A 14758-nucleotide genomic window follows, 5' to 3' on the forward strand; every position below is an offset into this window, starting at 1 on the left:
CCATTTGCCCTGACGTGATGCTCAGCAAGCCACAGCTCAGAGCCTTGTGACAGGAACCAGGAACTCCTGGAAGGGAGGTGTTGAGCCCCCTGGCACTCAGCTCTCCCTAACCCTGCTCACCCAGCAGTGACCAGGACCCCACAGCACAGGGGCTCCAGGTCATTCCCAGTCACCTCAAGGTGGACAACCCCCACTTTATAAACCTTCACAAAGGTTTTTTGCTTTGTTCACCAGCCCTGGGGAGGGCAGGAAGGGGTGTTTGACGCTGTGTTTGTGCCTATCAGGTGTCAGCAGAGCAGCTGGAGCTGTGCTGCACCCGCAGAGCTAACCACAGGTATTTTAGCAGCCTGGTGTTTATGTTTCTCATCCCTGCTGCAGCAAGACAATCGCTTTTTGTCACTGTTGTAGCAACAACTGCTGCTCCAGGCCAGGCTAATTCCAGCCCTCGTGGGTTTGGGGCTGTTTGCTCTCACCCAGCAGCAGCAAACAGGTTGTTTTGGAGACAGGCAGTAAAATAGCTCAAGGTGGAAGCAGGATTTGTGCTGCTCTGACTGGATTTGTGCTGTCTGGGAGTGATCCCTGGCTCCATGGGATGCTGCCTGCTCTGAGTTTGGGATGGGATCTTGAAAGATCAGGTTTGCCAGGCTCTGCTTCAGGATTAGTCTCTAAGTCTTAGACTTTGCAGGTGAACGGGGGGAGAAATCCACATAAACCAATTAATTTGTCAGTTTTCTGGAGGGAAAAGAGGGAGCTGTGGGTTGCAAATGTCTGTGCCCACTGGAGCTGCAGCCTTGTCCCTTTGCCACCCTCCCCTCTCCTGGAGCTCTGCAATAACTCAGTTATTTGACAAATCAGAGGAGTCAGATCGGGAAGGAAATCAGCTCTTCCCAGGTTTCTGATTTTCATCAGACATGGCAGGACCAAACCAGCAGAAAGTGGAGCAAAACCACCCCTTTGCTGTCCCTGCTGCCCTTCACACCCATCCCATCCAGGCCTGGTGGGGCTCTGATCCCACCGGAGCCCTCCCAAACCGCTGGGATCGGCTCTCTCCTGATCCCGGGGTGAACTTCCAAGCTCCTTTTCCCTTCCTTTCCCTTCCACCTTCCTGCCTCCCGCAGCCGGGGCTGTTTAATGTGCGGCCGGCGTTCCCTGCATTCGAACCGCTGCTTGAAAAGGAGCCTGAAAAGGAGCCTGAAAAGGAGCCTGGAAGGCGCGGGGGCCTCGCCTGTTAATTGCGGAGGAGGGGGAACACGGAAAAGCCTCTGGCTGCTGCTGATGCAGGCCAAGGCGGCTGCTCCGGAGGCACAGCCTGGCCCCGGGGTGGGACCGGACCCGCTGGGACCCGACCCGGAGCGCTCGTCCCGGGAACGGTGAGGAGCCCTGCCCGCTGCCAGGCTGGCTTTGGGGCTGGGAAGGGGCAAAGATCCTTCCTGGAAGGGGGTGAAGGTGGAGCTGCTCCCAGAGTTGATGCCTGGTGACATCAGGACCTCAGGGACGCTGATGTCCTTGGCTGTGGGCACTCACTGGCCCTGCCGGGGCTCTTGGTAGCCCTCAGGCTGCTCGTGGGGATGTTGGATGCCCGGCGGCTTTGCCGGCAGCCCAGGGCACTCCTCCCTCTGTCTCTGTCATCTCTGGACTGCCTTGTGCAGCGGGGTGAGAGTAAATCCGCGTTCCCTCATCACCCAAGGGCTTTGCCGGGCACGGGTCGGGGCTCGGAGCGGGGGCTGCATGGGAGGAGCCGGAGCCCCGCTGTCCTCATTAACCGGGCTCCAAGCAGCCCCGCCAAACCCAAAGGCGGCGGCTGCCACCTCCTGCCGCCCTCCTGCCCTGCCGAGGCATCCCCCGTGCCAGCCTCCGGCACCCGGGAGCATTGGGATGCGACCGCGGGCATCGCCCCTGCGGGCACCGGGTAAGTGCCACCCCTCGCAGCCCCGGCTTTGTCCCTTTTCCCCTTCCCAGGGCACGCTCTGAGTGTCCCCCCCTGGCCGGGCAGCTCGGTCCCCGCTCCAGTGACGCCCGCCGTGAGCCTCTGGGGATTCTTGGAGCGTGAACTCGCCGGGATGCAAACGTTCCTCTGGCCCGGTGCTGGCACACGGGAGCCAAGGTGGAGCCCCCAGCAGCAGGAATCCTGCTGGGATGCTGGCAGGGGGAATCCTCCACCCGAATTCTGGCCCTTATCCGTGGGGAGGCGGCTGCTGTGTCCTCTGCAAGGGTTTGGCCACGGGGGGTGATCCCAGAGGATGAGATTCCAAAGGATGAGATTCCAGAGGATGATATTCCAAAGGATCAGATCCCAGAGGATCAGATCCCAGAGGAGACCCCCTGTGCAGGGAGCTGGGTGTCCCCATCCTAGAGGATCAGATCCCAGGGGATCAGATCCCAGAGGAGATACCCTGTGCAGGGAGCTGGGTGTCCCCATCCCAGGTGATCAGATCCCAGGGGATCAGATCCCAGAGGAGATACCCTGTGCACAGTTCTGTGTGTCCCCATCCCAGAGGATCAGATCCCAGAGGAGATCCCCTGTGCACAGTTCTGGGTGTCCCCATCCCAGAGGATCAGATCCCAGAGGAGATCCCCTGTGCACAGTTCTGTGTGTCCCCATCCCAGAGGATCAGATCCCAGAGGAGATCCCCTGTGCACAGTTCTGGGTGTCCCCATCCCAGGTGATCAGATCCCAGAGGATCAGATCCCAGAGGAGACCCCCTGTGCACAGTTCTGGGTGTCCCCATCCCAGGTGATCAGATCCCAGAGGATGATATTCCAGAGGATCAGATGATCAGATCCCAGAGGATGTAGTCCCCCTGTGTCCAGAGCTGGGTGTCCCCAGTAGGACCCTCCTCTCTCTGTTCCAGAGTGGTGTGAGCCACCAGCAGGTGCCAAAACCCACAGGATTTGCCTCAAAACAGATTTCCTGATATTTGGGCAGCCTCCAGGAGAGCTGCAAAGTGAGGTCCTGGGGGAAGACTCCACTCCCCAGCCCTGGGGGGCGTTCACAGCTCGGGCTGCACCTGGGGAACTGATAAAAATACAGAATTAAAAGCAGAGATAGCAAATTTTCACTTCCCCTTGCAGGCTGCTGCCAACCCATCTGAGAGCTTCTTGGAAAGACAGAGGTCAGGCAGGGGGGGCAGAGGCTTTCCTTGGCTCTCTGTGTGGCCCAGAGCTTGGAAGAGCCAAAATGAGTCACTGACCCTCATCCCAATAAGCTTTTCCCAGCAGCTGTGGGAGGAGGGCTGAAGATTTCCCAATAAAGGGAATTTTTTTTTTTTTTTTTTCGCAGAAAAATTTTCAGCATCTTGAAAAAAATGGTGTCCCACAGTGGGAATTATCCATCCAAAAGCTCTGGGGATATCAGGGATGCCCAGGAGGAGCAGGATGGTGTGAATTCCAGCAGTGCATCCCAGCAGCTGCTCTGTCTCAGCCCGAGGGAGGCAGCTCTGGGATCACACAGGGGAAACAGAGAAATTGTGGGGTTTTCTCTGCGAGAACCAACCTAAAACCAACCAGTTCCTCCTGCTCCCAACCTTCCCATCCTGAAATATTTTCAGGGGGTGGAGAAGCTGGGATGGGACCACTCAGCCAGCACCAGGCTCCTTCTCCACCCTCCCGAAAAGTTCTTCCTGGACCTCACCGGGCCAGATTGAGTCACCCCAGTGCCGTGACATCAGCGGTGGTTTTGCGAGCGAGCAGCCGCGTTTCCTGTGGCTCCCGTAGGCACAGACACGCAGGGAGAGATGTGAGCTCTCAGCTCCTGCTCCTTCCTGCCCCCGGCATCGCTCCCCCAAGCCCTCTCCTCTCTCCCCCAGCGCCTGCAGCGAGGGCCGGCGGCGGGGCTGGAGGGCTGGATCCCGCTGAGAGGATGAAAACATGGGGCTCAGGTTATCCTGCCTGAAAGGTGAGCTTGGGCTGAGGGTTTGGGGTGCTGCTGCTCCCTGAAGGCGCCTGAGGGATGGTTGTACCCACAGGAGGTTCAGGTGTGGGCGGGTTTTGGGTGGAGTTAGGGAATGTGGTGGAATTTCTGAGGTCCCACCTGTTGGTGCCTGGATCACCCCAAAGAGGATTTTCCCAGCTTTGTTTTCCCAGTCCTGTGCTTGTCCTGCACCCTTTGCCCTGGAGAATCCATGGGTTCAATAAAGCAGGTGCTCGGGGACACGTGGGTGGGATGCAGGGCTCAGCCCCGAGCCTGGCTCCCAGCTCCCAGCTCCAGGCTGGCCCCAAGCATCCCTCGCTGCTCCACTCTCCCCAGGGACACTCCAACCAGGAGCTTCTTCCCCAAGTTGAATTTTCTTAATGGATTTAGGCTGGGAATGGCGTCAGGGATGTCTGCACAGGGGCAGAGCTTTTAGTGCTGCTGGCCTGGCAGGGCGAGGGCTGGATATGGCATCTCCCATTAGCTCTGCATCCCTCTGACTCCTGCTAATCGTCCTTGGGGTCATTAGGGATGGGGCTTAATGAGGATCCCTCTGCAGGATGCAGGGCTGCCTCTTCCCTGGCTGTTCCCAAGCCCACATTCTGTGGGATTCTGGTTGTGATGGGCACAGAGTTGGGTGCATCACCCAAAAATGAGCTCTGCTCCCTCTCCGCATCAGGGATGTTGGGAGGGAATGGTCAGGGGGGTTTGGGGTCTCACAACCCCCCCTGTCCAGCAAGGGGTAACTGAAGAGGGGAAGCAAGCAGCCAGGGAATCCCAATCCTGCCCCAAATCCAGAACAAAGCTCCAAAATATTCCCCCATGCTTCCAGACCCCTCTGATGAGCTTGGAGCCTGGAATAAAAGAAAAGACCCTCCCCCTTTTCCAGCTCCCTTACATAAGGCAGGGCTTTATCCTTAATTAAAAAGAGATTAAAAATATCAGTGTCTGTCCCCTCCGGGCATTTTCTTGCTTGGGAAGAGCTGAAACCTCCCTGGATGCCGCCTGTGCCACACGGGGCTTTTCTCCTGATTAAAAAAGCAGATTAAAGCGATCTGCTCCCCTCAGGGGGGGTGGGATGGGCTGGGCAGGTGGTCGAGGGAAGGGGGGGATCCACCTCTGAAACCCCCCAAAATCCAAGGTGGATGCAGGGGAGGAGGTGTGAGGAGGATGCTGTGGATTCTCCAGCGGCTCAGAAAGGGCTGGCACGGAGGAGGGCGGGGAGCTGGAGGATGCTGGTGCTTGATCTCCTTTTATCCCCCTTTTATCCCCCAAAATGTCCCCGTGTCCCCCCCCCAGGCCTGAAGATGTGTGTGAGCAGCGGGAACGGCAGCGAGGGCACCCCGAGGGCGGGACAGAAGCACCTCCACGTGCCCTCCATCATCGTCACACCGCCCACGCCCACGGGCACCGCGCTGGCCCGGCGTGGGGAGGGTCCCTCACCCTGCAGCCCCTGCTGAGAGGGGACACGGGGCACGGCCAGCCCCGCAGGACCCGTCGGGATGGAGCCACAGCCCCCAGGGCACGGCTGCAGCTGCCAGGGACACGCGGGGCACCCACGCGGCTGGGTTTGGACACCAGGGACTGGGGTTTGTCCCTTTTCCTGACAGCGCCGGGCAGGGGGATCCCTCCTCGGTGAATAAAACCCTGGGGTTCTGCACCCCCAGCTTGGCTGTGTCAGCGTGGGGAGGGTGGGTCGCGCACCCCAAAACACCCCAGAGCCACCCCTGCGCCTGTTGGGGGCAAATTGTGATGTGCCCACCTCTCCAGGGAGGGATTGAAGGATCCATTTCAGCAAACGGCAGCGGGAAAATGAACTCGGCGGTGTCACCGGAACGGGATCGGAGCGGCCGCATCCCGGCAGGGAGCCGGGGGCGATGCTTCCCGGGGAGCGGCGGCACCGGAGCCGGCGGGAGAGGCGGGAGTGTGAAAGCAGATGGAAATTTAATTTTTTAATGGCAGCAGCAGATGGCAAAAGACACGCGAGGGGAGGCGCAGCGTGGGGGAGACGCTCCCGGAGCGCCCAGCACGTGCTGGCAGCACCGGGGGCTGCTCCGGGAACGGGGCTTGGGGACCCTCCTTGTGCCACCCATGGTGAGGGTGGGCTGGGGGTGCCCAGGGCTTGGATCCCACCCCAGGATGGGGGTGATGCTCATCCCAAGGGTTGTGGATGATCCGTGGGTGGTGCCAGGGCTGAGCCCGAGGTGGTTTGGGAGGGGGATTGGGGAGGGGTGGGTTTGTCTGGTGGGGAGGGGAGGTTCCATGGGGACTTGCAAATGAGACGCAGCCCCCCCAAAATCATCCAGAAACCACCTGGCTGAGCTGGGTGTGAGGAGGGGGATGGATGGAGGGAGGGAGGGAGGGATGGATGGATGGATGGATGGATGGATGGATGGATGGATGGATGGATGGATGGATGGATGGATGGATGGGTGGGTGGGTGGATGGGTGGGTGGGTGGATGGATGGATGGATGGATGGATGGATGGATGGATGGATGGATGGATGGATGGATGGATGGATGGATGGATGGATGGATGGATGGATGGATGGATGGATGGATGGGTGGATGGATGGATGGGTGGATGGATGGATGGATGGATGGATGGATGGGTGGATGGATGGATGGATGGATGGATGGATGGATGGATGGATGGATGGATGGATGGATGGATGGATGGATGGATGGATGGATGGATGGATGGATAGGTGGATGGATGGAGAACAGAGGAAAGGGACAAGTGAGTGATGGCAGGTGCCTGAGCATGGGTGTCTGCACAGGGGCCACTGAACAGACAGACATACGGACACTGCTGCTGGTGCGTGCACAGGAGGGCGGATGCTGGGGCCTGGGCACAGCCCATGTCACCCATCACAGCCCATGTCACCCATCACAGCCGTGTCACCCATGACGGGGGTCGCGGGGACCCGCGCGCGCTCCCGCGGGGCTCTTCCGCTCCCGGCCGCCAGAGGGCGACAGCAGCGCGCTCCGCCACTCCCTCGGCGCCCCGGCAACAAGTGCCGAACGCTGATTGGCCGAGCGCCCGGAGAGAGCGTCGCGATTGGTCCCCGTGCCCCCATCTGGACCTCCCCCCGCGGAGCCGCGGTCAGAGCGCGCCGCGGGCAGGACAGCCAATCAGAGAGGCGTGCGCCACGGCAACAGAAGGGGACAGCCAATCAGCGTGCGCCGCGCCCGCCAGGCTCCGCCTACTCTAAAGACCGCGAAAATGCGCTGGGCAGCAGGAGCGGGAAGCGGTGGGCGGGGCCTGGGGGCCACGCAGCCAATAGGGAGCGAGGGCGGGCTCGGCTCCCGTGCGGTCCTGGCCCGGTCCCGCTCCCATCCCGGTTCGATCCCGGCTGGGCTGGCCCGGGTCCATGGAGCCGGCCGAGGTGGAGTTCCTGGCCGAGAAGGAGCTGGTGACGATCGTGCCCAACTTCAGCCTCGACCGGATTCACCTCATCGGGGTCAGCGGGGCCGGGGCCGGGCTGGGCTGAGGGGGCCGGGCCGGGCCTGGGGCCTTGGGGACACGGCCTGGGGTGACCGAGAACGAATCTGGGTGGCTTATGGGGCTGGGTGGGTCTTGGAGACAGGGATTAGGTCTGGGGAATGGGGTTTAAGGGATTGGGATTGAGGTGCTGGAGGTAGGGGGGTGAGGAAGAGGAGCTGGGGGGATTGGGGTGGGTCTGGGGGGATGAGGGTGGGTCTGAGGGGATTAGGACGGGTCTGAGAGGATTGGGGTGGGTCTGAGGGGATTGGGGTGGGTCTGGGGTGTTTGGGAGCAGGGGGAGGAGATGGGGGATGGATTTGGGATGGAGGGATGGAGAGATTGGGGAATGACAGGCAGAGGGTTGGGGGGAGAGGCAGAGCAGCCCCCAGGAGGTTTTGAGCGGGCTGTGCTGTCCCCCACAGCTCTGGGGGGACCCTGAGCCCCGGCTGGGAGTGTCCGGCTGTCCTGGGGCTGACCAGAACCTGGGGAACCTCTGGGAACTGCATGTCCAGGGAGATGGAGTTTGTAACTCCTGTGAAACACCTTGGAATAAAAGGAAACCTTGGTTATTCCTTCTCGAGGGAGGTGAGGAAAGTTTGAGAGCAATAATTCTGGGAAGTGAGAGGAGGAAATGCAGGATCAAATGTTTGACTCAGACTTTTCGAAGTCCTCTGGAAACTCTCACCACATTAGCAGACAAGTTCTGTGCAGTCCAAGCCCTGGTTGTTGCCCACCTCTCATCCTTAATTTGTTTTCCAGGGAGATCTGGGTCCCTTCAATCCTGGCTTGCCAGTGGAAGTGCCTGTGTGGTTGGCCATTAATCTGAAGCAGAGGCAGAAGTGCCGGCTCATTCCCCCAGAATGGATGGATGTTGGTGAGGATGGAGGCTCTGGCTTCAGCTCTGGCCTTCAGTGGGTGCAGTGGAAATGTGAAATTAAAAATAACCTGGTTTTCACCATTAGTGGGGAGCTTAATTCAAAACCACAGAGCAGCTGAGACAGAAGGATCTCATGTCCCACCTCTGGAATTCTTTATTTACTCTGAGGGTGGTGAGGCTTGTTCAGAAGAAGCTTTAGGGATTTTGGGTCACAGAATCCCAGAATTTTTTATGTTGGAAAATACCTCCAGCCTCATCAACTTGTGCCCATCTTGTCACCAGCCCAGAGTGACACCTCAGGGATGGGGACTCCAAACCTCCCTGGGCAGCCCCTTCCAGTGTTTAACCACCCTTTCAGTGCAGGAATTCTGATGTCTGACCTGAACATCCCCTGGCAGAACCTGAGGCTGTTTCCTCTCATCCTGTCACTAATTCTTAGGAAAATCTCTGTGAGGAGGGAGACCTTGGAGGCATCCATGTCCCTTCTGTGCCTCCTCACAGGATCCTTTTCCTGCCCTCACATCCCACATACAGAAACAACGTGGATTTTCCCTGGGGAGGGGGAAAAACACACCTGGAGCATTGAAAGCCTGGCAAGAGCTGAGCATCCCTGGTTGTATTTCAGGGAAACTGGAGGAAATCCGGGATCAGGAGCGGAAGGAGGACACCTTCACTCCAATGCCCAGTCCCTACTACATGGAGCTCACCAAGCTGCTGCTGAACTAGTGAGTAGGAGCTGAGCTGGGCCATTTTCCACCCCACTTGGTGTGAGCACGGAGGATTTTTCAAGCTTTGCTTGGCAGCAGCCCCGCAGGGCGGCGGGGAGAGGGAGACTTGAGGGAGGTTTCATCCCTCAGCCTGCCAAGATTTCGCAGCAGCCCTTTCCTGATGGTGACTCTGCCTCTCAGGAACTTGGGGATGGCTCCTTCCTTGGCCTCATAATTGGGGCTGTGCTGCTTTATTGAGCAGCAGCTCAGCGTGGAGGCCTGGAGGAGCCGCCACACGTTCCACGGCTGCAATCTGTTCAGCAGCCTCCAGCCTCCAGGCTCCTTCCTTGGCTCTCCTTCAGGAGGAAAGCTCCTCTTCCCTCAGCCTGGGAAGCAGGAGGCCAGGGATATTCCGAGCCTGAGCTCCTGCCTGCTGAGGCATTTCACTTGTGAAATCTGCTGGCTGGTGTTTGTCTCGGCGAGGGCTCTGCTGACTTTTTAAGCCCTCGATTAAGCAGGGTGGGCATTCCAGCTCTGGCTTTTCCCTCTGGAGAGGAGGCTCCTGGCCTGCTGCTCCTTCCCAGCACGCTCCAGCAGCCCTGACAGCTCTGTCCCTGCGCATTCGTTGCGTCTCCCAGCTCCTTATGGCAGCACTGAGTGGCCTTAATGGGGTGATGTGGCACATCCCATCCGGCCCTTCCAGCTTAATTCTCCCTGATGGAGCCTCAGGAGCCCCGAGGTGGGAATTTCATCCTGCCTGAGCCCTTGGATTCCCCAGCTGGCCCCGACTTTGGCCAGGTTTGGGGCCCTCTGTGTGCCTCATACCAGCTGGGCAATTAAAGAGCAGAAGGATTCTAGCGACAGCCAGCTGCTGCATTGGAGCTGAGCATTCCTGGGGAAAGAACCCATCCCAGAACTGCCAGCAGGACAAGGAGCAGGGAGGATTTCAGTGTGGAGCTGCAGGTTTTTAGCAAACTGTCCTGCGAGCTCGGGGTGGGGTGAGGTGGTGACAACGCCACGCCGTGACACAACCACTTGGTGACAGCAGCGCTCGGTGACACAACCACTCAGTGGCACAGCCACACACCCCTCAGAGCCTGCCCTGAGCCTGCCCTCCCTTCCCCTGTCCCAGTGCCTCTGACAACATCCCCAGGGCAGACGAGATCCGGACGCTGGTGAAGGACACGTGGGACACGCGCATGGCCAAGCTGCGCCTGTCCGCCGACAGCTTCGTGCGGCAGCAGGAGGCTCACGCCAAGGTGGGCCAGGACCCCTCCCGGGAGGGACCCAGGGGCACCACGGGGGAGGGATGGGCTGCTGGGAAGAGGGGAATGCTGGCCTGGGTTGTGGGTGTGTTACTGAGGGGCTGGAGGTGTGTGTGGAACCTCGTGCCCATGGGCAGCTCCCTGTGCCTTGTGGGAGGCAGAGGAGTCATGGGATGGGTTGGGTTGGCTCTTAAAGATCTCGTTCTGCCCCTTTCCACACTTTGCACTTGACCAGGCAGCTGCAAGCCCCATCCAGCTTGTCCTTGAGCACTTCCAGACATGGGGAATGCTCTTGAAATTCTGCTTGGGTGCTTCTCTCGCTCAGGGCTGGCAGCTGGGTCAGTCCCTTGGGATGTTACCAAAGGGAACTGTGGGCTGTGAGCTGCTTCCCAAGTACCTTGTCTTCTCAAATCCTGTTGTTTCCCCTTTCAGCTGGATAACTTAACCCTGATGGAGATCAACACCGCTGGGACTTTCCTTACCCAGGCCCTGGATCACATGTACAAGCTCCGCACCAACCTCCAGCCTGGCGAGGGCTCCCACTCCCAGGACTTCTGACAGGGAGCTGGGAAGGAGCTGCTTCACCTGGGCAGCCCCAGCTCCCTGCAGGGACTGCCAGCCCTCAAACCTCCCCTCAGGGCCAGGGGGGAATTGCTCTAGAGCTGCTGGAGCATCCCCAGAGCCTCAGTGCAGGCGCTTTTTGCCCTCCCTCCCCCAGGGGTTTTTACTCTCCCCCCCTGGAGTTGTCCCTGCCCCTCTTGAGGCACTTTTATCCCCTCCCCACCTTTTTGTCATCCCCCCAAACCAACACCCAGGTCCCCCAAAACACAACTTTGTTCAGGGCCTGGCCCTGTCTATGTCCCCTTCACCTATTTACAGCTCTGGGATGTGGCACCAAGGGTGACACAGGGCACGAGGTGAGCTTGGGGACATCAGCTCTGTGTCCCTCTGTCCTGCCTGTGTGTCTTCTCCCTTGCGATCACTGTGTCCTGTCCTTGTCCCAGTCCAGGTGCCCCCCACTCTCCCAGCTTGGTGCCACCACATCCTCTCACCCGTGGCACAACTCGTGTGACCCCAGCTCTGTCACCACATCCTGCCCTTTAAACACTCCCTGTGTCCCCTGGCATGGTGGCACCCGCTGTGTGTGGCACAGTCCCTGTGTCCCCTACCAGGCTGGCCCACTGTCTGTGTGTCCCCATGTCCCCACAGGGCACCAACAGACCATTGTCCAAGTGTCCCCACCACGGTGTCTCTGCAGGGCAGGAAGGTGCCCCAGCTGTCCTTGTGTCCCCGTGTCCCAGTGCCACTGTCCCTGTGTGCCTCAGGGCACGAAGAGAGGGCAGTGCCACTGTCCCCATGTCCCCTCAGGGTGGTGCCACTGTCCCCATGTCTCCTTGGGGCACAAACAGAGGGTGGTGCCACTGTCCCCATGTCCACTTGAGGCATGAAGAGAAGGTCAGTGCCACTGTCCCTGTGTCCCCTCAGGGCAAGAAGTGTTGTGGCACTGTCCCCGTGTCCCCTCAGGGCACGCAGAGCAGGCAGTGCCATTGTCCCCGTGTCCCCTCGGGGCACGCAGAGCAGGCAGTGCCATTGTCCCCATGTCCCCTCAGGGCACGCAGAGCAGGCAGTGCCACTGTCCCCGTGTCCCCTCAGGGCATGCAGAGCAGGCAGTGCCACTGTCCCCGTGTCCCCTCGGGGCACGCAGAGCAGGCAGTGCCATTGTCCCTGTGTCCCCTCGGGGCCCCGGGCGGGGTGGCAGCTGTGCAGCTTCTCCCCGGTGGCTCTGGGCGGATCTCTCGGGTTGTACTTCAGCGAGGGAACTTCTGAGGGCAGCACAGGCCACTCGCTGCCTTGAAAGCCATAAATTTCGAGGCGGTGCTTCCATGGATTTTCTCAGAGCCTTGGGGAAAAGAAAAAAAGAAAAAAGAGAAAGAAGGGAAGATGTGGCGGCAGTGAGGTGTCTGCTGGGGAGATCAGCTGGGAAGCAGATCCATCTGCTCTTTGGAGAAGGACAAAAGAAAATGGTTTTCCCTCTCAGATGCCAGGCTGTGGGGAAATACCAGAATTATCAACCATCTTTATTTTTGTAATATTTGGGGTTTTAATCTGAAGCCGTCTGTAAAAAAAAAATAAAGATAAAAAAAATAATTGCAGCTGAAGAACGGCATCAGATGAATCCTGGGCTGTGTCACAAACAATGCTTGGAAAATCCTGCAGCTCCCCTTTGGCTCCGGGCCCGTTTCCCTGCGGCAGAGCGACAGGCAAGGGCAGGATCCAGGGCAGGATCCTGGAGGGATTCCGGGCAGGATCCCGGGCGGGATTTGGGGCAGGATTCAGGCAAGATCCAGAGCATGATCCAGGGCAGGATTCAGACAGGATCTAGGACAAGATCCAGGGCCGGATCTGGGGCAGGATTTATGGCAGGATTCAGGGCAGGATTCAGGAAGGATCCAGATGGAATTCAGGCAGGATCCTGGCAAGGTCCAGGGCAGGATCCAGGCAAAATCCAGAGCAAGATTCAGACAGGATCTGGGGCAGAATCCAGACAGGATCTGGGGCAGAATCCAGACAGGATCTAGGGCAGGACTCAAGCAGGATCCAGACAGGATCTAGGGCAGGATCCATGCAGGATCTGGGGCAGGATCCAGAGCAAGATTCAAGCAGAATCCAGACAGGATCTAGGGCAGGATCCAGACAGAATCCAGAGCAGGATTCAAGCAGAATCCAGACAGGATCCAGGGCAGGATTCAAGCAGAATCCAGACAGGATCCAGGGCAGGATTCAAGCAGAATCCAGACAGGATCCAGGGCAGGATTCAAGCAGAATCCAGACAGGATCTAGGGCAGGATCCAGACAGAATCCAGAGCAGGATTCAAGCAGAATCCAGACAGGATCCAGGGCAGGATTCAAGCAGAATCCAGGCAGGATCCAGGACAGGGATTCAAGCAGAATCCAGACAGGATCCAGGGCAGGATTCAAGCAGGATCCAGGACAGGATTCAAGCAGAATCCAGACAGGATCCAGGGCAGGATTCAAGCAGGATCCAGGGCAGGATCCAGGGCAAGATTCAAGCAGGATGAGGCGGATCCAGGCAGGATTTGGGGCCGGATCCAGGCGGGCTCTGGCCGGAGCGGGGCTGTGCTGATGGCAGCTCTCATTATTGCCGGTGCCCGGCGGTTCCAGGCTGCCGGCGCTGCCCTTCCCGCTGCCATCTGTGCCATTCCTGCCTGCCCGGGCTGTGCCCCGAGGGGCTGGCACGGCGGGGAGGATGGCAGGAATGACGGCAGGAGCTGTGCTGGAGCAGGGCTGCCTTCCCAAGGGAGAAAGGATTCCTTGCCCTCGTTGTGGAAGAGTTTATTTGGGGTTTTTTTGGGGGGGGATGTTTTCAGGTATTACAGCAATATATTCATAAATACCTAATTACTACAGTCAACAAATAATATATTACATTACAATTAATTCCAACAAGGTACACTTTGAACATGTTTAGGGTTGGGTTTTTCTCCTCTTTTGCCGTTATTTTTTTGTTTTCTTTCACAGCATCCAACCTGCCCCCAGCAGGCTCTGCCTTCCTCTCCTTCCTCCCAGCCCTTCCAGGCTCTGGCACTGCTGCTCCAGCAGTTCTGCACGGACACAAATTCTCACCACAACCCCGGCGTGGGGGAAAAATTGGTCCAAAAACCCAGAATCCAGGCTGGCGAGGAGGGAAAGTCAGCACAGGAGCTGCCACAAAGCGAGGCTGCATCCCAGCCAGGCTCCTCAGCACGGCGAGGGATAAATTGCCAATGATTTTCCATCCCTGGCTTCTTCCCCCTCCCTCTGCCACGGCACAGAGGAAGGGAAAGGAGCGAATTTTGCCGTGTTAAAATTCCCTTCGAAGCTCGGAGCTGGCAGCAGCGAGGCCAGAGGCTGGCAAGGCAATTGGGGATTTAAAAAAGATTAAACTAATTTCTGTCACAAGGGCATTTTGCTTTTTAATCTTGCCCAGCTTTTTTTTTATTTTTTTTATTTGGTGAAGCCAATGAGAGAGCAGGGAGCAGGGGGGGCGTGGGGGGGTTAATGCTTTCCTTTGCCAGTGCAACGAGGGAATTTAAAGCAGGAAGCAGAGGTCACCTTTTCCCAGAGATGTGAGCTGGTCTCGTGGCGAATTAAAAACAATTTCTAATAAATAATTTAAAAATAACAATCAAATAAAAAGGCTCTCTCGGGGGAGGGGAGGCGGGGCACACGCTGGTTTTTAGCAAGTGGCTAAAAATGGCACCAAGCCTGACCCTGGTGGCACCAGGACATCCCTGCCCGCCTGCGGGCACAGCTCCACATGGATTGTCCCCAAAGTGCCACCAAGAGACCCCACAGGACCCACTCTCCCTGTGCCCAAACTGCTTTAGAGCTGCTCTGATTGTCTTGGTAATTTTTTTTCGGGGGGGGGGACAAGGACACCCCAGTGCCACCCACCCCTGAACCCTCCACCCTCTCCACGCAATTCCTTGGGATTTTTCCTTTGGCAGATGG

General features: G+C 58.4%; 1 protein-coding gene and 1 long non-coding RNA gene across 2 annotated transcripts; both read left to right on the forward strand.

The window, feature by feature from the left end:
• The first annotated feature begins 1026 nt into the window (after positions 1–1026).
• On the forward strand, positions 1027–5570 carry LOC118691197 (uncharacterized). The gene is made up of 3 exons (XR_004980979.2): positions 1027–1370; positions 3807–3895; positions 5210–5570. It is a non-coding gene; the product is annotated as an uncharacterized LOC118691197 (long non-coding RNA).
• A 1667-nt stretch (positions 5571–7237) lies between these two features.
• GINS2 (GINS complex subunit 2) lies at positions 7238–12395 on the forward strand. Its single transcript, XM_036390325.2, has 5 exons — positions 7238–7374; positions 8157–8271; positions 8900–8999; positions 10114–10240; positions 10679–12395. Exons 1-5 carry the CDS (start codon positions 7285–7287, stop codon positions 10802–10804), a joined length of 558 nt encoding a protein of 185 aa, XP_036246218.1. The 5' UTR covers positions 7238–7284; the 3' UTR covers positions 10805–12395.
• Positions 12396–14758: the final 2363 nt, after the last annotated feature.

Source organism: Molothrus ater, chromosome 12 (assembly GCF_012460135.2).
Source record: "Molothrus ater isolate BHLD 08-10-18 breed brown headed cowbird chromosome 12, BPBGC_Mater_1.1, whole genome shotgun sequence".
Taxonomy (NCBI): domain Eukaryota; kingdom Metazoa; phylum Chordata; class Aves; order Passeriformes; family Icteridae; genus Molothrus; species Molothrus ater.